We start from the raw sequence: 24,216 nt of genomic DNA, 5'->3' as shown, positions 1-24,216 counted from the left end.
GAACAATATGAGAGCCATGCGCATGGTGGGATAATAGTACACACGACAGTCTTCCTGATACTATGCTATCTGTTCCTGGGAATCATGAGTACTGCGATCGATGTTAGCCTTCGTCATAGTGACAGACCACCGGTCTCGAACAACAGTAGGCTTGATCAAACGACGATCAACAGACTAGAATTATTTATTTATTGAACACTACCTTAGCATAAGCCACTAGTGCATCAAAGTTGGTAAAGAAGGCGCAGTCAGTGGACAAGGAGGAAGATACTTAAATCTTTTTCGTGATTTTCAAGTACTGAATGTCTGAATCGGATGTCTTGATCACTTGAGGTTGGTTACACGTCGTAACCATGGTTGCAAAGGAGGGGTTGAGCAAGTCAGACAATAAGCATACATCTCTCCCCCAAGACCCTATCTTGATAGAGGGGAAGATGAGGACAGGAGGGGACCGAGGGGTAATCACTTGATAAGTGGGTGGCGGGTTTTTGGAGGGGTGTCTTTGTTTCCCCTTTCAATCCGCGATTGCGGATAATGAAGTGATAGTCCAGAAAATAATAATGTTGATAATAATAATAATAATATTGAAATAATTCAATATGAGTGCGCAGCGACAACCAGTAACATTGTTAGAACTTTAGCTTGTCTGGAAGGATTTTGGTGGAAATGAAAGGAACAGACTATGAATACTACCGATAGGGAGATGTGAGACCAGTTGCTTTGCTTTTGTGGTTGTGGCATTTTGATGGTCGATGAGGAATCCTTGCTAGGTCTTGGAGGGGCCAAGGGGGCTTGACGAGGGGTGCCTTCGGCTTCCGGCTTCGTTGTCTGGAGGGGCTAAGGTGCCTGTGTTTACTGCCTAGAAACCTAGGTTCCTACGGAGGTTAGAGTAGTCTCGCTTACTAGTTACCTACTCCATATTTACGACACTTGATAATGGAGGCAGTAGGCCCCAATCAACTCCATGAAGCATTATGGAATAAGAAGCAGTTAAAAAGCCAGGTTCTCTTATCAGTGCCTGACCACGATCAAGGGGATTGTTTTTATCGAGAGAGGGATGATGATAGGGATAGGTTCCCCGTAGATAGAGAGGTACACAACAATACAGTACAAATTGGAGGAGTATGGTTCTATGAAGCGATTTGTACCCCACCTGTACCCGTCATACCAACAAAACAAACCCACATTGCGGTCAGACTCTCGATGAAGGGGATCGATCATTATCCTCCACGGACAGAATTGAAGCAGCTAGATCGATGTAGTCCACAGTGCAGGTACAGATCAATATTTAGTAGATAGATAGATCTTGCATTTGCAGAAACAAGTCAAGGTATCATCAGGAAAGGGGCTGGGCAGGGATGATATATCCACCTATTGTCAGATATGCACCATTATCTACGTTATACCAATCGGATCCTTGGAAGAGCAAAAGAATTGTTATTAGATAAGGAGAATGCTACTGGTCATACTTGCAACTCCACCAATTTGCGTATAGTCAATACCAAGTTCATGTTAATGCAGCTGCCCAACACTGTGCTGTTCAACTTTTGAGCTAGGCAGTTTCTACTACATTCAGGGAGGTACAGGAAAGATCAAGAACGTAACTTTGTGGTCATGGAAGACGGAGATGAGGATGATGTCTCTGATGACATGTGCGACAGTGGGTACAGAACGCGCTGGTGATAGCGTGGATGTCTTCTCTGTATGCTAAGTCAAGCGAAAAGACCCCGTTTGAACCGGGTTGACGGGATGGCACTTTAGCGCGTGATGGCCACTGTGGCTCACTCGGCTTTGGCCGATTTGGGACAGATGGTCCAGAAGAAGTGTCCTTGGAGAGAGAGCTTCCCTGGTCTGTAACATAGCGCGTCGGGGAAGTATTTCTGTATGTTTTCGTTTGTATTATTCAGAGTACGCATTACCGCAGTACTTCGCTCAGAGGACGTGGATGGACGTGTTAAGTCTAACCTAAAAGCGTATAGTCAGCCATGTCATTAGTCAGAAAGTATTTTCTAAAATTTCTGATAGGTTCACGCTGATTCTGGCAGTGGCAAAAGAACTCCTAGTGCGTGGTTGTCCTGGCACTACTCCATACTGAGTCCGCTCCGTGAATCCCGTTTGGAGCCCCTGCTTTGCTGCTTAGAGCCTTAGACTGGGCTACTGTAAGACCCGCCTCACTGTTGCGATCCAGCGATCGTCCGAATCTCCCATCAGCTTCTTCTGCACACGACCTGGCAGTCCGTTTCCCACTCTCGCTTTCTTGGCCCCCTCTATGGAGAGTACCTCTTCCCCTCCTACCAGTCTACCACCAGTCCACCACCCCTCGCTCGCTCCCTTTCAGAACCCAGACCCTCCTCCCAGAAACTTTCCCACTCTTCTTCTTCCACCTCTTCTCGTAACTTGCTTATTTTCCTCTCCCTCTTTTTTTCTCCTCATCCACTTCAACATTCCCCTCCTCCCTCTCTTCTTTTTCCCTCTTACCTCCCCTCCTCTCTCCTCCCTTCCCAAATCATTCAACATATTTTCTAACACGGTTGTGTGGATCAACCGTTTCTCTTCTTCTCTTATACTTCTCTATTATTGTCGCATCTCTCTCCATCTTACTTTTCCCCCTCTTGGTCCGCCTGTGGCTGGAACCCCTTCCGAAATCAACTTTCGCACAACCATTTACCCCCCCGCCCAAGGAATGATCAGACATCAAATCGATTTCTTGTCGTCAACCCGCCTACAGAACCGGAGCGAACTCACAAAAGGCACGATACCGCAGTCTTCCTCGCCGCTTCTACTTTGCTGAGAAAGAACTCGTGGTCCTGCTTTTCGGCTGCCCCGTCTCTTCCGACATGGCTCCAGCAGCATCTAACCAGGCCAGCAACACGCCGGCCAAGAAGACTACCGTCCCAGAGAAGAAATACAAATGCCAATTCTGCAATCGTGCATTCAGCAGAAGTGAACATCGTAGTAGACATGAACGCTCACGTAAGTCATTTCCCTCCCGTTGACCTTGATGCGGGGAGGACCGAATCCGCGACCAAACCTTATCTTTTTGTTGAGCATCGACTGATTTCTCGTCGCGCAGATACCAAAGAGAGACCCTTTAAATGTTTGAAATGCCGGAGCACTTTCGTTCGTCGAGATCTTCTCCTCCGCCATGATCGTACTGTTCACGCCAAAGATGGTGGGATACCTCTTGTTGCCGAAGGACGTCGTCGTGGAGGCGCAGGTGTTCAGAAGTCCTCCCCTGCACCTGCTCCATCCAAGCCCTCGATCACAATTGATCCCACCACATTAGAACAGCTTGAGGCAAGCAGTGACGGTATGGTCGACCTTGAAGCCGCAGCCATGTTGATGACAGATTTCCAACATAAGGCCGCAGCCGCCGCTACTGGTCAGGTCCACGATCGTGCTGAATCCGACCGCTCTTTTTCGCCCGGTCGGGGTTCGTTACTGGAGCCTTCCTCCGCATATCTGTCTGGCAACGCGACTCTTCCTCAGATGCCCTGGGATACGTTGGTTTCTCCTGCCGACATGAAGCACCACATGATGAACCCTACTTTCGTCAGCCAAGGCAATGGATCGGACTTGCGTCAGCTGCCAAACGTACTGGATCGAGGCGACACTCTTGCACCTTCGCTCCACTCCCTTGTCAGCTCGCTTCCGATGTCCGGAAATTCCACACCTAACGCGCTCTCACCGTTCCCGTCGATGACAGGCCCTGTCAGTCCCGTAAACTACCGCAGGTCCCCTGGACCTAGCCAGGCTCTGACACTGCCCAAGGCCCCCCAGATCGCGAATGACATGGAGCGGAATATGGTTGTCGAGCGCATCAGAAACGCCGACTCCTTGGGTGCGCTTCCGGAGACTTTCCAGCTTCCCTCGACTGCTGCTCTCAACAGGTACCTGACAACGTACTTCAACCTGTACCATCACCATCTGCCATTCTTGCATCAGGAGTCGTTCAAGCCCACCATGGCTTCCCCTCCGTTGTTGCTGGCCGTTCTTTCCATTGGTGCATTGTACACGTTCGAGCGCGAACACGCGTTCATGCTTCACGTCGGATCCAAGATGCTTGTGAACCAATTCTTGCAACACAAGGAAAATTTCGATTCGAGAAAATGTCCGCTGTGGTCCATGCAAAGCACTCTGTTGAACATGATTTTTGAGAGCTGGAGTGGCGATCCCAAAGGCCTCGAGTGGACCTGCTCGATCAAGAGCTTGCTCGCCAACATGGTTGCTGGAAACCGTTATCAATTGAAGGTCAGAACGGAAGCTCGCGAGGGCCGTCAGCCAACCAGAGAGGAATGGATCGAGGACGAGTCCTGCCGTCGGACTTACTACGCCGTCTACATCTTCTTCGGCATGCTCACTCTGACATTCAACCACACCCCAGCAATGAGCTTCGACGAATTCGACAACCTGGAGCTGCCGTCCTCTGAATCGATGTGGAACCTGGACGTCGATGACGACGAGGCCTGGCGTCGTAGCCTGTCCTCTGCGAGCACACTTACCGTCCGGGAAGCTCACGACTGTCTTTTCCAGGGCGAACAGACGCGTTACAGTGCCTTTGCCACTCGGGTCTTGATCAATGCCCTTTTCTTACAGGTGTGGAACCACAAGAGGACCTTTGAGGCTCTTCAGGACGTGGTCACTGAGTACAAGCTTCGCCTTGCGCTGGAGACATGGGAGAGTTCTCTGGAAGTTTGCGAACCAGAGACGATCGTCGTACCTTTGAGCACGCCTCAGAACGGACATCCATTGATCTTCAACTCAATGGCTGTCTATCGCAACACGCGTGCTCGCCTAGAGGTTGACCTCAAGTCAATCCAGGAAGCCTTGCGCTACCATTCTTCCTACGAGGTTGCTGCTGCGATGACAGTGGCCCGTGAGAAGGTGAAGCGGTCTGGCGAGATGAACAAAGTGATCCAGTCATGTTTCGAGTGCATCGAGATTGCAGCAGTCCAAGGCATCAATTGGGTTGCCAAGACGTCGGCAACAAATTGGAGTGTCGAGCATCCGCTCTGCGGCTTGGATCTGATGGTCATCCTCAGTCTCTGGCTCTATCGCCTGGAACATGACGAAGAGCCCGCGACCGAGGCTGAGCTGGCCATCTACAACAAGGTCCGGAATCTGTTTGACGACGACGCCGTTGACGCTTTTGGTAAACTCAGCTCTACCGTGGCCCGTGTATGGGGTAACATCCTGGACGGCGTGGTAGTCTGGGGTAAGTTGTTCTCTATTCGAGGGATGTCAAGAGTTGATTGCTAATGTCGTTTTCTGTTTTAGGATCACCAAGCTCATGGGCGAATCGTTCAAACTTCATGCTCAAGCCTTGATCGGCTATGAAGACTCGTTGCGCGTTGCCAAGGATCAACCGATTCACCCAATGCCAACTAAGACACTTGCAAGTGTCGGGACCGCCTATTAGTCTCGACAGTAGGCATTTGGACCATTCAGTGTACCGGCAGTATACCTTACATATTGTGGTCCTCATTTCCTTTCTGCATTCTTCGTCTTTTTTTGCGTATACTCTCATTACTGGGCACTCATTCTACATCGATTTGGATACTGGCTGAATTTCGGGGAACTCGGGGTCGGGAATGAATTCGCAGCAGGTGGGCGGCAACGTGTGTTCTTCAACGACGGAATACGATGATCTGAACTGCCGCATAATGCTCCTTGCTGGTGATTCCCGACTGATATACTACTCTGTTGTTTTTGTGTTTTTCCGATTTTGGTTTGCTCTTGCTCTTCTCCTCAGTTGAAGTGTCTTTCTCTTGCATTTATCATGGTTCATCCTGTTGGTTTTGGCAAGAGCTCACAGGAGTCCGGTGTGGTCCTTATTTGCTTTTTGTTTTCATGGGTTGTTTGTCCCAGGCAACATCTCGACACCCGGCTGGTCCTGTGTGTTCTCCCTCTTAGCACTCGGTGGAGTTGTTGTTTTCGACATTTTCGTTTCGAAGAACCCTTAATTCCTAGTGCGCATCAGCATGTTTGTGGTCAATCTGCCGCTTTGATTTGTCCCTGGACCATATTGATACCTTGTTCGTTATATACTTCATTGGCCGCCTTTTTATTCTCGACTTTCTCTTCAGGTCACTCCTTCGACCACTATTGATTATTATAACTTTCTATTCTTTGCCCACCCTTTTTTTTTTTTTTTTTTTTTTTTTTTTTTTTTGAATTTTAATGCCTGTGCTGAGTTAGAATCGTTCTGAATCGTTATGTGTTTACGCCGTCCCCGCAGCATTGTTAATGTCTTTTCGCGTCTCTCCTCTCTATGTCGAGTCGTTCTTCATTTCTGCGCCCGCATGTTTGCGTTTGTGCATTTTGGCTTTCTGCCTGCGTTAATGTTTATGCGTTTGTTGTCTTCCTTGACCTTGGACATGCTCTATCGTCGTAGTACCCTGTACTATAAGTAATTTCCGTGCAAAAATACATCGTTTAGCGGGGATACCCTTGAGTCTGCGTAGAAGCCCTATCTATCGTAAGAATCCATAGTCTTGATTAAATATACAGAGAAGATCTGAGTGAATATATACAAAAGAGCCACCGGTGGTTTAATTATGTACAAACGGGGTCGACAAACCCCCGAGTCCAACCGAGCGAGCCCACGATTACTACGAAAAAGCCCAGTGCCACGGCGACGCTTCCGACACCATACAGATACGCCTGTCGCCGTCTACTCAGCCCATTCAGCTCCGCCACCCAGGTACTCACCGTCGTCGCGCAGCCACAAAAGCCGTCCATGACGCCCTGGAGCACCTGACAACTCGTGAGAACCGCATACGGCGCCGAGCGCGCATCCACCCCGATTGCCGTCCCGACCCCATCCACCCGCTGCAGATCAAAGCACATGGCTAGCACGACCGTGCCGAAAATATTCACGGTGAAAGTCCCCAGCGGGAACGAGGGCACGCGCGGGTTGAGGTGTAGCGAAAGATAGTATCGCAGGAGACAGCCGAGCGGGGCGAAGATGATAGCGAAAACGGCGCGCCCGCGCCAGGTGTCTGGAGCGTTGTTGCTGTCGGAGCGATCCGGTGGCCAGATGGCTAGGAAGACGGCGCCGAGCCAGCAGCCCCAGCCCAGCAAGACGAAGAGCGGGTCGAGGACGCGGCGGGTGAGGCGGAAAGGGAAGGAAAGGGTGAAGCGGTCGAGGGCGAGGGCGAGGTGGGCGCCGCAGATGAGTGCTGAGAGGCTGAGGGCGACGGTGGTGAGGAGGACGGCGAGGAGGGCCATGAAGCTGTAGCCGCCATTGCGGGGGGTGATTGATGAGATGGAGGGGTTGGGAAGGTCGTTTGTGAGGGCGAGGAAGACGTCGCGGATGAAGGAGGAGAAGGAGGTGAAGCTGCCGCAGAAGCCGGTGGTGAGGCCGATGTAGAGTGGGATGGTCTTCTTGACCGATTTATGGTTCTGCGCGCATTGGCGCGCAGCGTCGCTATCTTCGCTGGGGCTATGAGGGGGAGGTTGACCCCATTCTTCGCGGAAGAGATTCTTGTCTTCAAGGAAGAAGCCCATCAGGAGGGAGCCGCCGACGTTGGGCCATAGGACGCCGGTTACGACAGGCGCGCCGGGATAGAAGGTGAGCGCTTGCAGGCCCAGCCGGGCCAGGGTGCCGAAGATGGAGAAGAAGACGAGGTATGAAAGCGTGAAGAGGTGAGTGGCATGTTTGGAGAGCGGTTGTGTGGTGGGAGTGCGCTTTGCGGGTGTAGGCTCGATGGGAGCCGAGGCAGAATTTTCGGTGGTAGGAGGCAGCGCGTAGCCGGTGGAGAACCAGGACTGACGCTGAGGAGGATCTGAGGGTGTAGGAGGCGGGGCAGTACTTTCAGAGAGACCAGCAGGCTGGTTTTCGGACGATTGCTGCATGAGGAGGACGCTTTTTCAAGCTCTTCTCGAGTACGTCGAATGCCAAGAGAACCGGAGACTGGTGACGGAGGTGCAAAGAGAGGGTGGGTCTGTTGTTATCAGAGACAGAGATTCCCCATGGAGATGTCTGATAAGACCCGAGGATGTCATTGATCCATATCATTGGCATGTCAACAGAGATATACGCTATAGAGAAGAAGAGATAACGAGGCATGAAGGAGAGATGAAGAGGAGTGGATGAAGGGAGGTAGGCAGCTGTTTCTTCCTGCGGCATGCTTAACTGCAGCTCATCCAAGACACCTGCAGCGATACAACTCATCAGCCCCTCTCTATCCCCTCTTCATCCCTTCCTCGAATCCATCTTCTTTATCTGCTTCATTTTTACGTCCTGCAGTAACTATCATTCGAATCTAAGATGGCGCTCCCATCCAATATCCATGTTTCCTCCCATCCCTGCCTCCAGGTCAAACTCTCCCAGCTCCGGTCGCATTCCACCTCTCCTCGCGAGACTCGCGGTCTGGTGCATGATATTGCAACCATTCTAGGTGTGGAAGCATTTGCTGCCGGGTTGCAGGTTGCCAGTGGTGCAAAGGTGGTTATTCTTCCTGATCAGGAGCTCCAATACCGCAAAACCATCTAATCTGACTCCCTACCACAGGACAAAACCCCGCTGGGCCTTGAGTATGAGACGCAGACAATTGACCCAGCCAACGTGGCCTTGGTGCCTATTCTCCGATCAGGATTGGGCATGATTGAGGGTATCCCTATGTTTTCTCTTGTCCTTGGATGTACTTCGAACTACTGCTGAACCGTGCTCAAGCTATCAACAACCTTCTCCCCACCACCGTCCCCATCTACCACCTCGGCCTCTTCCGCGACAAGTTCACCCTCCAACCAGTCGAATACTATAATAACCTCCCCTTTCTGCGCCCCGACTCCCCCACCAATTCCACCGCCGCCACCCTCGCCATTCTGCTCGACCCCATCATCGCGACCGGCGCCACGGCCGAGGCGGCCATCCAGCTCCTCCGCGAATGGGGCGTGCAGCGCGTGATCATGCTCAGCGTTCTTGGTTCGAAACCGGGGCTTCGTCGGGCGGCCGAGTGCTGGCCCGAGGGCGTGGAGCTGTGGGTGGGCGCCGTCGACGAGCAGTGCGATGAGCGAGGGATGATTGTGCCTGGGGTGGGGGACATCGGAGACCGCTTGTTTCTTGCTATTGGCAAGTAGTAGGCGCTTTGCAGGTGCTGTTGCAGGAGTCCCAGCAGCGGTATTGACCGCATTCAGATCAAATCCTATCGTATCGAAGCATGGTAGACAGGCAGAATATCCCATTACATTGACCATATAAGCACTCCGTACCATCAACGCCTCGTCATAGACCAAACAAAAACCGTAACACCTTTTCCCACCCATTATCCCATGGGCACCCTTTATAATCGCAGTAAACCCTCATGTCATCTCTGTAACCCAGCCCCTCCCCGCGCCCCAATCTCCCTATGCATCTTCTCCCTTGGACCTCCAACTCCCGGAAAGCGCTCATACCGAAACGCCCTTTGAGCAAGGTCCCTCTGCCGATCTTTATCACGCTGCTTGTCGCGGCGGTCCGCGGCTTCATTGTTGCTCATTAGCCGGGTTCCCTTCTGATTTGAAACACACACGTGGGGTATGGTCCTATGGAATTGGAATGTGGGGACGGTGGGTGGGATTGATTGGCATACCCCGCCAAAAATAGATGTACACTGCCATGATTAGCAGGCAGGCGACGATGAAGCCGAACATAACGCCTAGCTCGTGGCCCAGGGAGGGCATGGGTGTGTAAGGGGGTGTGTTGTTTGGTGTGGACATTTTGGGGAGGACGAGGGTCTTGTTCTGGGTTTGTTATGGTGATGGCCTGTTGTTATTTGGGTTTATAATTATGAGATGGCGATTTGGGCGCGATAGCTGAAGAGTAGATGGGGAGAGTTGTCGGTTCGAGGTTAAGAGATAAGGCTGGTCGGTTGTCGATCTGCAGCTCAGCCTCTTCTAGTATTGTGGATGATGAAGCAAACAAAGAACCGAACCCTCCCGTTTTGGCAAGTGAAATGATTGGACGAGATGTCAAGTATTATTAGCTATCATCGTTGTAATCATGCCTTGATGGCAGAATTAAGTAGTTGTAGTAGTAGTAGGTACATCATTGGTCGTCTTCACACCTGCAATCAGCCATATCGATATCCATGAAAATAAAAGAAGAGAAAACGCCTGGATATAACCACAAGAAGAGCAATATAAGGTATCATGTACACGTTCCGCCAATGAGGTCGGCAACCCAGTCTATATCGAGTGAGGGTATGTCAATGCAAGTGAAAAAGAAGAGAATATAAAAAAACCAAGAACATTGGCCACGGATGTGCGCCTCGTTTTTGAAGGAGGCTCCCCGCAGGCCGCGGCGAATGTATGCGACGCTTGTAGCAAACGAGCCAAATCATCGGACAGCTCAGATCCGGGAAAGGAGAAAACAAAACTCCGATAATGCAGGAGTGCTCATAATGTCCAGCACAAAGCAGAAAAGTCGGCGCTGTATGTATAGAAGAAACCGTAATAGTTGATTTTGATTCAGTCACCCAAGCATCACCGCGGCCAAGGCCGTACAAGTCAACCCAATGGCCATACCGATCCAAGGTGTTTGCCCGAGTGTGCCTTCACTCCGTGCTCTCAGCGACTTGGTCGATCCAGATGACGCTTCCAATGAGCGCAGTTCGATAGATCTGTCGGCGGGTTCAGATGGTTGACCTTCAAAGACAGGCATTGGGACCCTCTGTTTACTGGGGATGACTACCACAGCAGGGTAGTCAGGACTTGGAGTAATATCATTCCCAAACTGATCGTAGATTCGTCGGTCTTCAATACTCGAGGGTGTTGTAAGTTCCGGCGAAGAAGCGGAGGGTAGGTTATCTGCTGAGGATGTGAGAGCAACGGCAGGCTTTTGCTCGAACTCGGCTGCCAGAGCCACGGACGGGATGAGACAGAGGACGACGTTGGAGATCTTCATATTGATTCTGACTTTTAGTGGGTTGGTTGAGCGCACAGGTGTCGAATATTCGGTAAGTCTAGCGATAGTCGCTCCTCCTGACCTGCTGTCGATGCTGTTTCAGGATACGGAAAGTCCAAACGGTGACGATCGGCTGAAAAGGCTGGAAAACAGGACCGATTCTCAGGTTGGATTGGTGAACGAGGTCGTTGTCGAGATTCACGCCTGGGCGAGTCGAGCTCCGGGCTAGAGCTCAGAGGACACTATGCACTAAACGAGCGACTGTGCGTCTCCTGAACGGACGATACCCGAGAAGGATTTGGACCTGAGACTGTGAGGTGAAAGGGACGACACTCGAATGAAGAGCAACAGATCCCAACCAAGACGCACACACAAGGGACCAGAACTTCTGAAGGCAGATCAGACAGCTGAAGACTGACGAAGGGTACGAAAGAGAAGAAGATCAAGGAAGCGTGCGAAAACAAAGGAGCAGCAAGCAGTCGTCCAGGAGGCGGACTAGAGCCGAGACTAAAACCACTCCAGATGAAAAATGAGAGGCCCAGAACCAACAATATCCATCCACCTTTAATTAAAATCGAAATTAGCATTTACGCACGCTCACTCAAAAGGGGGGGTGGGGTTGTCGATAGGTGGGGTTGATCACTGCGAGGTTTCAATTTCCCTGGTTTTCCATTGGTTGCTATCAGCCGTGTCAGCACGGTCTGGGACTAGTAATAGCCGATCGTTGCCTCGTGCAAGACTTGTGAAGCTTATCAGCAATTTGCAGCCAATCAAGGTGCGTGGGGCAGGGGTCAGTTTCTGCGACGGTGGCTGCGGGTCTATTCCCCATTGGTTTCATGCCAAGGCAGAAAAGCGACCAGTCAGGGCTGCCAGAGAGTCCACGCCCGGGGGATGTAATAATGTATCTGCCGTCATCTCGCCGTATATAGAAATCATAAATCGTAATTGAGCATCAAGAGATATCTGCAAGCAAGCAAGATGGTACCTACATCCTACTGTATTCCACAATATTGCTTGCGGGGTAGATACTAGAAGTTTAGCTGATTCATGCTTCCTATCAGGACTACAGGTAGAAGAATAAAGTATGCAACTATCTTCATGGCTGCAGATGGTCACACTTCCGGTTAATTCTAGTAAGTTCGCTTGCCTTCGTATCACTACCACCTTTCCATAAATAGCAGAAGTATGAAAATGTCATTAAGGTCGATAGACCGGCGATATCAATGATTGGTATGCATATTGTCCTTGTGATAGCGAAGTAAATCGGACTCCAGCCAATCGGCCCTAGTGAAAATGAACATACAACTCGACTGACTAATAAGGTTACTGATTAAGTTACCTGATACACATCTACGTCCTGGTGCAGAGGATTTCGGGTTCAGTCTCTCGTTGACAACCTCCGACGTCTAGCTAAAGCTCTTGAAACTCCAAAGGCCGTAATCATGCATTGTACATGTTCCAAAATCGCTACCCTATGCACACAGTCACGCCCAAAAAGACAATGATGTTCGTAGACATAGCCATGCCAATCACAGACTGTGTCTCATGCTTTTGTTGCGCCAAAACCCCCATCTAAAGCATCTTCTCCCAGTCAGGCGTGACAGTAAACTTGCCACTGAGCTGCCCCATAGCCCATACCCGGTTCTCTTCCTCTGGGATGCCCTCTTCCGGCGCCGAGACGATGAGAGCCTCCTGGAGGAAGTCGACCGATGTAGCCCGGTCGAGCTCGAAGCTGATCCCGCCCCAGTCCATCGTCACTCTGCCCGACTTGTGAACGTTCAGCTTCCCGACCCTTCCGGCGCGAAGCTGCCAGTCCGCCGCGGTGACGATCTTCGATGGCTGTTTGCTTGTGGTCCCGTCCACTCCGTCCAGAATCTCTACTTCGCCGCTCTCGAGCTTGACGGCGGCTTCGCCTGGTCGTGTGCCCCGGAGACAGCCTGTGTCTCCTCTGTAGCTGCTTCCTCCGTGCCGCCGCCAGTGCCGGGGACGGTAAGGTTGGGTGTCATGGGAGGGAACTGCATGAGGAACAGTTGGCCCGCCAGTTTATCTTTGGTATCGTCCTCTTCGGCATCTTCGGCTTCCTCTTCTTTCTCTTTGTCACCCTCTGCCGTTTCGGGTGCTTCTGTTGAGACCTCCGCCGCTTCAGCCGCCTCCGATCGCTCTGCCCTGGACTCTTTGGGCTCGACGGAAAGAAGTTCGAGAATGGCCTCGAGATCCTTGGCATGTCTCTCATATTCTTCAATGTCTTCCTTTGTACGCAGCAAGCTTCTCGGATCTCTTGCCACAGCAGGTTTCGACGGAGGTGCAGGTGCGGGTGCGGGTTCCGGCTCGGGAGTCTTGGGACTTAGTCGTCTGCGGACTTTGACCTTTTGCGCTGGAAGAAAGCCATCATCGTGCGTTGCTTCACCGACATGGGGAACGGCATCTGTCATTGTCTGGTCTTCATCAACAGGTTCCTCTTTCACCTGAGGCTCAATCACGTCGTCATCCCGCACGAAGAGGGAATCATCTTCGGGCCTTGTCTTCTTCGCACGAACTTCCTCCACTTCATCCTCAGCCTTGGTTTCCGCTTCGGCGGGTTTACTCGTGCTGGACTCCATGTTGACACTGACCACCCGTTCCTCGTGCTCACGGCGCTCAACACGAACGGGCCGCAGGCCCTTCTCGCGGTTCGCGTACCGCAAGGGAACCTTTCCCTTCTTACTATCCGCGACATCACCCAACTCCTCATCGCTATCGACCTCGATCTGGTCAATGGGGAGTATAGTCTCCGTATCACTCTCATCCGAGGATACATGGCGACTAGCGGAACCACTAGTTATATCGATAACCGACCGACTCCGCGACATAGACGACGCTCGCGAATCCTGTTCAAACCGCCCACCACGGCCTCGTCGCCCGCCTCCAAGCGGACCCCAGGCCCCCGCGTCCTCGCCCGGGACCTCCCTGCCTCGCTGCGCATTTCCCCGTCCCCGCCGCATGGCTGCCACCTCCGCCAATCGCTCCCGATTCCGCTCCGCCTCAAGCTTCTCAATCGCATCTCGCTCTTCTTTGCTGCGCCGTCCCACAGCGCGCGGCTTGTATTTCAGTGTCGGCTTCGCCGGCTCTCCATTTCCTGGCGTTGTCGCCGCGGCGGGAGTTCTCGCGGCGGGTCCGATACTTCCGGAGGGCGTGCGCTTTTTCAGAGTCTGGAGGCGCTGCACGGGTGCTCGTGTGGAGGGTGTTCCCGCTGCTGTGGACGGTGGGGGCGTGGATGAGGCGGATCCAGTAGGAGTGTTTGATGCGGCTTCGCCGGTGGTCTGTCGCGAAGCTGTTCCTCCCCCTGCTGCTGCTGCGCCTCGACGGACGGATTTGGGAGGCATGATTGCTCAGCGGATCTGGCGCGCAGGAGGTTGTGTGCTTCGACGGAGGGAAGAGAACGGAGGAATCAGTACATCGATGAGGCACCAAAACAAGGATCCGGATATTCTCCCTGAACTTTTCTTAGTAACAGGAATTATATCGATAAAGAAAATAAATTCAGAAGTTGAAACTGCGAAAATGAGCGCGCTGGCGAGCTTGTTTGTGGAGTCTGGAAGATGAGTAAAATGATCCCAGTCTTGAGCGGGAAAAAAAAGAAGCGCGCGTCTAGCGCTTGTATGCGGAGTTGACAACCATTACTAGTCCGAATACGGCAATATGAGAATCAGATGAGCTACCCACTATATCTGTACGAGGACTGACGCATGTTGATAATCAGGCATATAGTGCAAGATTCTTTGACGATAAATATTCCTGGCTGAATAGTTAGGACTATTATAAGAGTAAGATGTTTCCGAAGCTGCTCCTACGAATTAAAGCTATCATGAATCAGGTCTAAAAGCAAACAATATATATTCCTTACTCAACGACACCAGACCTCACACTCAAGCTGAAGTTCAAATCCGGCAAGGCAGGTGAAATAAATAAAAAAAAAACTGAGCAGACATAACTTGTCAGAACGCACTTCAGTGTAGATAAATGAGTGGAGGTAACCCTTGAGCCAAGGTGTCTGCAGTAGAATGAAGCACACGAACGCCAAAAAGATAAAACAAAGCAAGATAATCAACCCGCTCAGTTCAATCGCTAGACTATCCATGATAAACAGCAGAGACTTAAAACGCAGATGGCAACAGGACACGGACTGCGAGATGGAGAGAACGTAAGGAGCGCTAGCGCTCGTAGCACGGATACGGTAAAAAGCCGTGGTCAAGTCAATGGTTAAATATCCAGTACCGAGTCCGCGCAGTGATTCACTTTTCGAGAGATGTTCTATATGCCTTGGAATGTAGGTGTTCGTATCGTATTTGCTGTAAAGGATTGGGGGATTCAAGTTATAAGGGAGCGGAAAGGTGTCGGTGAATGAAGGACGGGAGAGTTAGACCCTCTTGTTGAAGGGGATCACAGAAGATAGCACGTCGAGAGCAACATCATCCAAGCGCTTTGTTGCCGTCTAAGACAGATGCAGATGGTCCGAAAAGAATGAGATGCCATGAATGAAGACGGTGATTGCATTGCAAGAACACATGCCCTAACGCTTGCGCTTTTTGTTCTTGTCTGCTATAGCGGATGAGAAAGGCATAGCCGTAGTGCTGATCAACTGGGGCTCGTTGCTTGCGGGGGTCGCATCAGGGGCTTTCTTAACTGGTACGCCCATATGGCGACCATAACGACCTTTGCGGCCGTTTCCCTCGTCTTCACTAATGCAGCCTTCGAGACCAATACCGGCATCCTTGCACCGACCACATGGACGCTGGCGATCACAGCCCTTCTTGCTCTTGCGGCATCGCTGACAGCGTGGCTTGGTTGAAAGGTCCTCTTCGTCCGCAGCAAGCTGAGTTTGACCGTTGATGGAGGATGTAGAGGCCTTGCGGGCAGGGGTAGGGCTAACGATCTGCGACGGTGGCGCAGCCTTCTGACTCACCACAGTGGTCGTCGACTTGACCTTACGAGCCACCGCGGTCGAAGAAGTTTTTCCACTCTTGCCCTGGCGCGGGGGCGCTGTCTTGGACACACGCGGTTTGGTGGAAGCCGTACTGGTCGGGCGAGTCTTAGCCTTCTTCGGCTTAGGAGTAGACTCTCTGTAGAGCGAATCTTCGTCGAGCTCGCTCTTGACTAGACTGTCATTAAGCTCTTCATGTTGGTAGTCCTCGTCCATACCGTCGTAGCTGCCGTCGGAGCTGTCGAAACTGGGCAGGATATCGTCAAGGCGCTTGTGAGTGCGTTTAGTAGTGCCAGGGGGAAGCATTGGGCTCGAATCGAGCTTCTGTCTAGATCGCGCCGGCAAATCATCGTCATCCTCACTGTAGTCTTCACCATCGCTTGTGGCACCAGTGGAGGAAGCAGCGTCAGCAGCACCGCTGAAGGCATCGTCCAATGTAGACGCCGAAGTTCGACCATGAGAAAAATTCGAAGCGTCTCCCAGCCGGATCAGCTGCATTGCAACATCCTCATCAGATATGCAGCTAGCAATGGTGGGATCAGGAGTTGGAAGGACACCTGGACCATTATACCGGCCGGCGGCGTTGCTGTACTGTCCAGACGACTGTGCGGTAGCGCGATCGCGCAGACGATGACCATGGTCAGGCATCGCCGGAGTGGCGTAGATGGGGGTTTGAGCGGTACTCATTGTATATGTCTGCTCAGTGTGGCCATAGCTTTGTGGAGATGGCAGTGGCTGTTGTTGATTGTAGGGACGTTGGTTGGGCCGAGCGAATGGCGAGATTGCCCCTTCTTGGCCGACTGATCGACGTTGGGGAGAGATCGATGAGGTGGAGGTTGTCAGAGGGACCTGAGGAGGAACAAACAAAGGCAATTCCTGAGAAGAAAAGATTGAGTTAGCAAGTGTGGTCGCATTGGCAAGAGAAAGTCAAGAAGCAGGCATTTTCAGCTGTCTTACCGAGCTTTCAAATTTGGGTCGCTTCCGGCGACCGTCATGGAGTATATTTTCCATGCTAATATCTGAGCTACCAAACTGCTCGCTGCGGGCTTTCTTCGTACCAGAGACGGAGCCATAGCCGCCTTCGCTGTCACTGTAGCCGGAGGCTCCGTCATCATGAAAGCTGCCATGAGTGCTGGAACCCCTGCTCTTGTTGCCAGCTCTGGAGAGCTGCTTGTTCTGAGAGGCGCTCCGACGGCTTCTACCGGAAGGTGACATGCTGCGCTTGCGAGCAAGCCTGGAGGTAGGCCTGGATGGCGGTTGATTATGCTCCAAGACCTGCGCCGGCTGCATAGCCGGCCCCATCTGGAAAGGCTCGCCAAGACTGGGACGTTTGCGACCCTCTACTGGGATGCCATAATAGCGATCCACGTAGCCTTCCGAGTATGCTTGAACGGGAATCACCCGCACATAGACGGTCATGTTATTCCGTAGATTTTCATACCTTGCGATGAGGGTGATGCCATTTTCATCCTCAAAACTGACACCACTGGCGGCACCGTCATAGATGCCATAGAAATTCTTGACTGTAGTCACGATTGAATCCGTCGTATCATGAGGATATATCTGTACCCTCATGGGTATCCGAGCTCGCACTTTGGAATTTTCGTCAAGCAAAAGCTCAAAGGCGACGTTCTTGGGGATGGGGGCTTTGTGGGTCTGGTCCTGGGCCATATGTTCGGTATAGGCGGAGGGCTCCCCATGAGGCGAGGACTGTCCGTGATAGGCAGTCTGCATGATGTAGGGAGAACAGGTACCACCCTATTGCTACATCGAGAGACTTATATCAATCGGCTGTTCGATCTGAGGTGGGAGGGCCCGTCCAGATGGTGAGGTAGTGGGGGCAGAGAAAGGCAGGAGGAAGGAGACGAGAGTATGGGCAAATTCCGTCCAAACCTACCACGATGAAGGAACCAGAAGGGTTTATTTAGAAGATAGATCACCCGCGATCGTTGTACCGCTATGATTGATGGCGAAGGGTATCGTGGTTGGATGGAGGTGAGGGGGCCTCAGTCGCAAGAGCCGAGAGCGACTGGAAAAGGGAAAAACCGGTTGAGAACCTGAAGGAAACACACCATATGGGTCAGCACAATTCACTCAAAAGAAGCCATCAAGAAAAATTATGAAATGACTGAAGAAGGCATTCGCTTGAAATTTTAGCGGTACCCAGTTCTAGTTCGAATCTTGATGAGTGCAGACTTGGAGGAGAGGGAAGAAGCCCAGGGTCTCTCGGCAGAGGATGGACAGCATCAATGACACACCTATCACGAGTCAAACTTATTCATCGAGGATCGCACACATCTAGCGGTCCTAGAGGCAACGAACGATGAAGGCGATGGCTGTAGTCGAATGTCGCAGTAGATGGATGGTGGATGAGTCGTCTACAAAGAAGCGCTTGGGCTGTATGTCAGCGGTGGCATCCGACAGGTTGATGAATCAGGAGAGGAAGAGTCGGATAATGGGAGGAACGGAATGATTGCAAATAACACTCAAAGTAGACGATGAAGATCGGGACTCACCTGTAAACCTATAGATGGATCGAAAGCAAGTATCGAACGAAGTTGAGTGAACTGGTTGGGTTTCGAGATCAGCGGTTGAAGAGAAGAGAGAGAAGAAGTGGGTGCGAGTGTACGATGGTTTCACCTAAAGCGAAAATGGGCATTGGGGTCGGTGACCTGCGTTCGCCGGTAATCCACGAATTTAATACAAGAATGCCATGGAGGATGAATCTAATTGATGATTTTACATGCGAAACTATTTCTGTCATCCATTGAAACCTATTCTGTTATTTCATATGCTCTTATTTTGAGTCGCATTGCGCTGTGGGTTGTTGGTCGCAAACTGGATGCGCAAGACCGTCTATTATCAGAAAGTTAATGCGAAAGATATAATACTATAGATATGGCTATTTACGAGTCGCTACCTTTCAATGATAATATGTAGAGGGTCAAATGCACAAAATTCGATGTTGTTGCCCAGCATTGACCATGACGATAGAGTCGGACTGATGGATTCGCCTCGAAATCGGATACTGGCGCAAAAGAAGCGACCAAGGTATCTGACTTTCAGTCGCACTCTCTCCTACCGACTCAGTGTCATCCACAGTTCTTCTCGACAGTTAAATCTTTCATTGTCCTTTCAATCCTTTGCATGACTGGTTGGATTTATGGGGTGAGCAGAAAGGAACAAGACGGAGGGGATCCATCTGAGTGGCTGTCGATTCGTTGGCCGGCACATCCTCACCACGGCCACGTCGAATGACACCCAGAAGCTCCCCCCATCCTGTCCAACTACTATTGATTGAGGAGAAGGGGAGTATCTTTCCGGCATGGCGATCTGACTGGTAAATAGAAAAGCACCGGTCGGTGCTTGTGAGCGAAATAGGACAGCTCAGGATAAGTTATCACCAGACGGATTCACACGGAGGGGCCTATCATTCTGTCTATATGACATTTATTCAACCTTGTGAATATCTTCGGCTTGAAACTATAAGATAATTGACCATTTCGGTCTCAAGCGCTGAAGCGCTTGATGTTCCCTTATGAGCATCGGACGACTCTATCGATGCTCCGATGGGGATAGCGCATGGATCGATCTGCATTTATCTGTTCGTAGCAGAAGAGGCGAGAGAAAGGACGCAAGTCAAGGGTAAGAGCCCGGTTCTTTCTTTCAGTCACTATCTAGTCTAACTAAGTGATGATGACTGCGACAAGGGTAGCCACCACAGCCAAGCAAGCGACAAGGCCCAATTGTTGCCTCGTTTCATGATCTGCGCTTGTCCAGACTTCTCTCTACCCCTCCTCGGAACAGAGTCATTGCCAGAGTGGGCTACGTAAGGATGGAGGATCATTGCAACAATCACCGCACTCCATCCAATCCGTCAAGCACAAGCAAGTTTGGAACGAGTTATTCATCTATGACCATTTATTGTGTTGTTGAGCTTTGCGAATTGTTGCGCCTACGGAAATCATGGTCTTCCCAAGGTCCTCGTAGGATTTGGCCACGAGCTCACTGGATTTGGGTAGGATAACTACTGAATCATGGCGGGATACTTCCTTTTTGCGGTAAATTGGTTTCATGAGCGAATGCGACAAAAAGAATTAGGTATTTTTTTTTTTTTGGCGTAGAATGATGCTGGTGGCAGCAGGGTGCTTGCAAGAACCGGATTGTTGAGCATCGAGCATCCAGATCATATGTAGCCGATCTATCAGATGTCTACCTGGAAGTCCCTTGCGAGAGCTTCTGGAAATCGAAATGACAGCGAAAAGACAGACGTCTCTTCCAAAATCGTCGTTTCGACAGCCAAAGCGGGGTTTTCAATGGTGTGGGTGATTATTGATTTCTATTGTCAAGTCGCGAGTCCAAGGGCACACCGAAAGTTTGCGCATTACTATTATTGTTTCCACCTTGTTCGCCATCCGGCTCTCGTTTGCAATTGGACTCGCATCCCGCCACGACGAGTTTGCAAGCCTGCATGTAGCTTCATAGAGAATCGCTTTGCGCTCGCGATTCTAATTTTCTCACTACTGGGTGCACTTTAAATCTAGCTGATTGAGAGTTTCGCATTGTCTGCTTCAGAGTGCGCTTGACAGGTACCTAGGTAGAAAAAGCTGCCAATCCCGCTTGTTCATGATAGGTACCGCCGGATCCGCGTCCCACATTTGAGGAGGAGTCGGTGGCTTTTGGAACGGGTGCAAACGGCGAGGACAACTGAACAAGAGAACGGCCAAGAGAGCCCAAGAAGGATCTTTACAACTCGAAAGAAAACATCGAAGATCATCTCAATGATCCGTCGATGAACTAACCCCAGGTCCATTTCAAGCTCAGCTACAGATAATGGACTCATTGGCTCTCTACGGCGCAGCTTGGATTAAAACTTGCTGATGATGAACGGGTCATGAATATGGCGATAGATCTGATCGCAGCTGTCGAGTCTGAGCTTCCAATTCTATTTCAGCCCCAATGGGCAGTTTCTTTGTCCTACAACCTGGTGACGAGTGCCGAATCCCAGTGCGGACATTGGAGATGTGGGATCATGTGACTTCGCGTTCAGCAGCCGAGGATTTCGTGTCTGCTGGCGCGTTGGTAGGCTTGCGGTAATCTGCTACTCATTCTGCACCAACAATGGAATTTAGTCGACAGGACATGTAAGAGAACATGTCGCTTTATTTCAAAGGATATAAAAATTAATCAGGACCTGTGTTCTTCTTGTAGTTGTCGGATTTGTGGCTATCATTGTGAGGAGGAGGGTTGACGGGGGGACGTGTCGCATGATGTCATTGGAGCGTAGAAAAGACCCAAGTGATCACAAACAGTGCAAACAGAACGGAATAGGAGAAGCCACAATAAAGTCATCTGACATAAGCATGCCGCAGCAACGAGGTTACCGAGCTAAACCTAGGCTAGTTTAGCCCCTCCGTGTAAGGTTGTTGTTTATTGTCCACCGACAAATGTGAGTAAGGCAGGCCTTAGGTAAGGTACGGTTACTGCAGCAGTAAGGTATCCTGTAGAAGGTGCTTACAGTAAAGGCTGACTCCCTCCTCCCTCGCAATCCTTTGGGGTCTTTGTTTTGATTTTTCTTCTTGATCCCTTCGTCTCAGCTCAGTTTCAAACTTTCTTTCAGGTATCCCTTATGGTCAAGTTTGTCCTCAAATCTTAAGGCGCGGTTTGTTGTTTGTTTGGGACGAAGGCGCTTTAGTACTTCCGCTATAATTTAGTACTTCGACTACTGCTCAGCGACAAGGGAAAAAGGTAAACAAGCGACTTCAACGTCCCAAACAACCACGACACTACATAGTCTGGTGAAGGATCGTATATCCTTTCCTGGATAGAGTTGTAGCGATCAGAGATGGATGCAAAGGTACGTCAGAATCTCTTTGGTTGTCCATAAATAGCTTCTTGTCCACCACTACGAAAGGTACTGTTTTGCAGACCTGATGGCGAGACTCGACACGCGACAACGACTTCTAAGCCCTCTTGAGAAATACGTTGTGCATGCTGACGGGTTCTGATTGTCTACAGCCCCAACGAATTCGCGTCCGTACGGACGAGAATGCTCCCGTCGCCCTGCCTGGCAACAAAACGATCCACCATCAAAACAAGTCCACTCCCGCCTTATCTGCGGCCTTTCACAATGGCACGACTAAAAACGGTCTTAGAAGGGCTGCATTTGGCGACGTCAGCAACACTGCTAATCTCGTCAAAGGAAGTCAAGATGATGCCTCCCTTGCGGGGAAGAAACAACTCAAAGTCGTGGAGAAGGCGCCCGCAGTTGTCCCAGCCAGAAGAACGACCATTCTCTCGCAACCTGCTCAGCGTCCCATGTCGATGACTACTCTGAAGGGTTTGGTGAACAATGCCTCCAACCCAAAGCCTCTTGAGCCCTCTGCCAAGCAGACGGGTATTACCCAGCACGCTCCCAATACCCGGAAGCCGCTGAACAAGCGCAACACAGTCTTCAAAGACACCCTAGAACCATTGGCCGAAACTAAGAAATCTGCATCCAAGGAAAACGTCACTGAAGTGACAGACGAGAACAAGGGTACCGCTACCTCATTGCCGGCCACAGAGCAGGGCATCACCAAAGACGATGCTCGGTTGAAACAGGATTCGAAGATACAATCAGACGACACAGAGGAATACTCCATTGTGAACTCTGACGACATCGACGGGGCCAATAGAGACTTATACAAGGCTGATGACGACAATTGCAAGGTGCAGGTCATTGAGCAGTTGCATGAACGCTGCGCAAACACCAACGAAGTTGACGACCTCCCAAAGGCCCACCGCGAATCTGCCTCAAGTGCTCATCTAGCCCAGTCGGAGCCGGAGGAGTACTGGGATGAGGAAGATGACGAGAACGAAGAGGATGACGGGTATGTCACTGCACGCTCCTACCGTTCTCGTGGCGATAACACGACCGGCGGAGCGACCACCATTCTGTTCCCTAAATACAACCCTCAGGTGCGCCGCGAGCTGGCCTTAGCCAAGCAGGTCGTCGAAGCCACCAGAACAGCGGAAGACATCGAAGATGAATACTGGGACACTAGTATGGTCGCTGAATACAGTGACGAAATTTTCGAATACATGCGGGAGCAAGAGGTATGTTGTTCCAGATCAATTTGACAGATCTTGCGTCCTGACTGACCCGCCTCTAGATCAGAATGCTGCCAAACGCTCATTACATGGATAATCAAGCAGAAATCCAATGGTCCATGCGCTCTGTTCTCATGGACTGGCTTGTACAGGTCCACCATCGGTTCTCGTTGCTCCCAGAGACACTTTTCTTGTGCGTGAACTATATCGATCGCTTTCTCTCGAGCAAGATCGTCTCCCTGGGCAAGTTGCAGCTTGTAGGTGCGACCGCAATCTTTATTGCTGCGAAGTACGAAGAGATCAATTGCCCATCAGTCCAAGAGATTGTGTACATGGTTGACGGAGGCTATACCGTGGATGAAATCCTGAAAGCCGAACGTTTCATGCTGAGCATGTTGCAGTTCGAATTGGGTTGGCCTGGACCGATGAGTTTCCTGCGAAAGATTAGCAAGGCTGATGATTATGACTTGGAGACTCGCACCTTGGCTAAGTACTTCTTGGAGGTGACTATCATGGATGAGCGCTTTGTCGGAAGTCCTCCGAGCTTTCTGGCCGCTGGTGCTCATTGTCTTGCCAGGCTGATGCTGAGAAAAGGAACTTGGGTACGTTCACTCGCACTTCCGCGATAGTGTCATTTCTCTATGACTAACACTCCCTCCCTTAGACCCCGTCCCATATCCACTATGCAGGCTACACCTACTCTCAACTCTATCCTCTGGTCTCACTGATCCTCGAATGCTGCGAGATTCCACGCAAGCATCACTCAGCTATTTTCGAGAAGTACACCGACAAACGCTTTAAGCGTGCTTCTCTGTTTGCCGAGGCGGAAATCAAGAAGGGGTTCTGTCTGCCTGACGTGTCCAGAGAAGCTACATCCAACGAGCGAAACTCACATAACGAGCCAGCTCACCACTGGAAACGAGTCTAAGCTGTGCTCAATCTTTATTTTATGACACCTTTCTCTTTTTACCTACTCGAAGCCCACAATTACTTAACGTCCATATCCCTCTTTCAGAGGGGATCCTTCTCGCAACATTCCTCTCTCGACCCCAACGCCCCAAGCCCTCAGTTGGTCATTTCCCGCGGCTACAACGACATCATTACGTGCATGACGATATCGAGATCTAACATGCATCGAGGCAAGAACCACAGAAAGATACTGTTGAAGACAGAAGAAGATAGCAGGAGATGTGCATCCCACGCTTTTCAACAGAGTCCTCGATGGGACGCTCACCTCCACGTATTACCTCACGAAAACCCGAAAACTTTGCTTCGA

At 50.9% G+C, this 24,216-nt stretch overlaps 8 protein-coding genes across 8 annotated transcripts; 3 read left to right on the top strand and 5 right to left on the bottom strand.

Moving 5' to 3' along the window:
* Window positions 1–2,837: 2,837 nt before the first annotated feature.
* P174DRAFT_362492 (C2H2-type zinc finger protein) lies at window positions 2,838–5,419 on the top strand (the record flags this gene model as incomplete). Its single annotated transcript, XM_024821864.1, has 3 exons — window positions 2,838–2,973; window positions 3,074–5,219; window positions 5,278–5,419. 3 exons carry the CDS (start codon window positions 2,838–2,840, stop codon window positions 5,417–5,419), a joined length of 2,424 nt encoding a protein of 807 aa, XP_024688046.1.
* Window positions 5,420–6,541: 1,122 nt separating this feature from the next.
* Window positions 6,542–8,061, bottom strand: P174DRAFT_437909 (FluC/FEX family fluoride channel). The gene has a single exon (XM_024826415.1). The coding sequence runs from the start codon at window positions 7,855–7,857 to the stop codon at window positions 6,556–6,558; it is 1,302 nt and encodes a 433-aa protein (XP_024688045.1). The 5' UTR covers window positions 7,858–8,061; the 3' UTR covers window positions 6,542–6,555.
* A 211-nt stretch (window positions 8,062–8,272) lies between these two features.
* Window positions 8,273–9,084, top strand: P174DRAFT_417126 (uracil phosphoribosyltransferase; the record flags this gene model as incomplete). Its single annotated transcript, XM_024824574.1, has 3 exons — window positions 8,273–8,449; window positions 8,516–8,615; window positions 8,678–9,084. 3 exons carry the CDS (start codon window positions 8,273–8,275, stop codon window positions 9,082–9,084), a joined length of 684 nt encoding a protein of 227 aa, XP_024688044.1.
* Window positions 9,085–9,310: 226 nt separating this feature from the next.
* P174DRAFT_437908 (uncharacterized protein) lies at window positions 9,311–9,822 on the bottom strand (the record flags this gene model as incomplete). Its single annotated transcript, XM_024826414.1, has 2 exons — window positions 9,576–9,822; window positions 9,311–9,466 (listed from the first exon to the last, which is right to left on the bottom strand). Exons 1-2 carry the CDS (start codon window positions 9,700–9,702, stop codon window positions 9,312–9,314), a joined length of 282 nt encoding a protein of 93 aa, XP_024688043.1. The 5' UTR covers window positions 9,703–9,822.
* Window positions 9,823–10,456: 634 nt separating this feature from the next.
* P174DRAFT_427641 (uncharacterized protein) lies at window positions 10,457–10,888 on the bottom strand (the record flags this gene model as incomplete). Its single annotated transcript, XM_024825457.1, has 1 exon — window positions 10,457–10,888. One exon carries the CDS (start codon window positions 10,886–10,888, stop codon window positions 10,457–10,459), a length of 432 nt encoding a protein of 143 aa, XP_024688042.1.
* Window positions 10,889–12,273: 1,385 nt separating this feature from the next.
* Window positions 12,274–13,805, bottom strand: P174DRAFT_437906 (putative DNA-directed RNA polymerase III RPC4). The gene is made up of 2 exons (XM_024826413.1): window positions 12,823–13,805; window positions 12,274–12,784 (listed from the first exon to the last, which is right to left on the bottom strand). The coding sequence occupies exons 1-2, from the start codon at window positions 13,735–13,737 to the stop codon at window positions 12,461–12,463; spliced, it is 1,239 nt and encodes a 412-aa protein (XP_024688041.1). The 5' UTR covers window positions 13,738–13,805; the 3' UTR covers window positions 12,274–12,460.
* A 1,416-nt stretch (window positions 13,806–15,221) lies between these two features.
* P174DRAFT_48539 (putative C6 finger domain protein) lies at window positions 15,222–17,893 on the bottom strand. Its single transcript, XM_024830771.1, has 2 exons — window positions 16,806–17,893; window positions 15,222–16,724 (listed from the first exon to the last, which is right to left on the bottom strand). Exons 1-2 carry the CDS (start codon window positions 17,580–17,582, stop codon window positions 15,438–15,440), a joined length of 2,064 nt encoding a protein of 687 aa, XP_024688040.1. The 5' UTR covers window positions 17,583–17,893; the 3' UTR covers window positions 15,222–15,437.
* A 3,800-nt stretch (window positions 17,894–21,693) lies between these two features.
* On the top strand, window positions 21,694–23,868 carry P174DRAFT_427638 (cyclin family protein; the record flags this gene model as incomplete). Its single annotated transcript, XM_024825456.1, has 4 exons — window positions 21,694–21,705; window positions 21,867–22,946; window positions 23,003–23,542; window positions 23,605–23,868. The coding sequence occupies 4 exons, from the start codon at window positions 21,694–21,696 to the stop codon at window positions 23,866–23,868; spliced, it is 1,896 nt and encodes a 631-aa protein (XP_024688039.1).
* Window positions 23,869–24,216: the final 348 nt, after the last annotated feature.

Source organism: Aspergillus novofumigatus (genome assembly GCF_002847465.1).
Source record: "Aspergillus novofumigatus IBT 16806 chromosome Unknown P174scaffold_1, whole genome shotgun sequence".
NCBI lineage: Eukaryota > Fungi > Ascomycota > Eurotiomycetes > Eurotiales > Aspergillaceae > Aspergillus > Aspergillus novofumigatus.
This window is presented reverse-complemented; position numbering and strand designations above follow the sequence as displayed.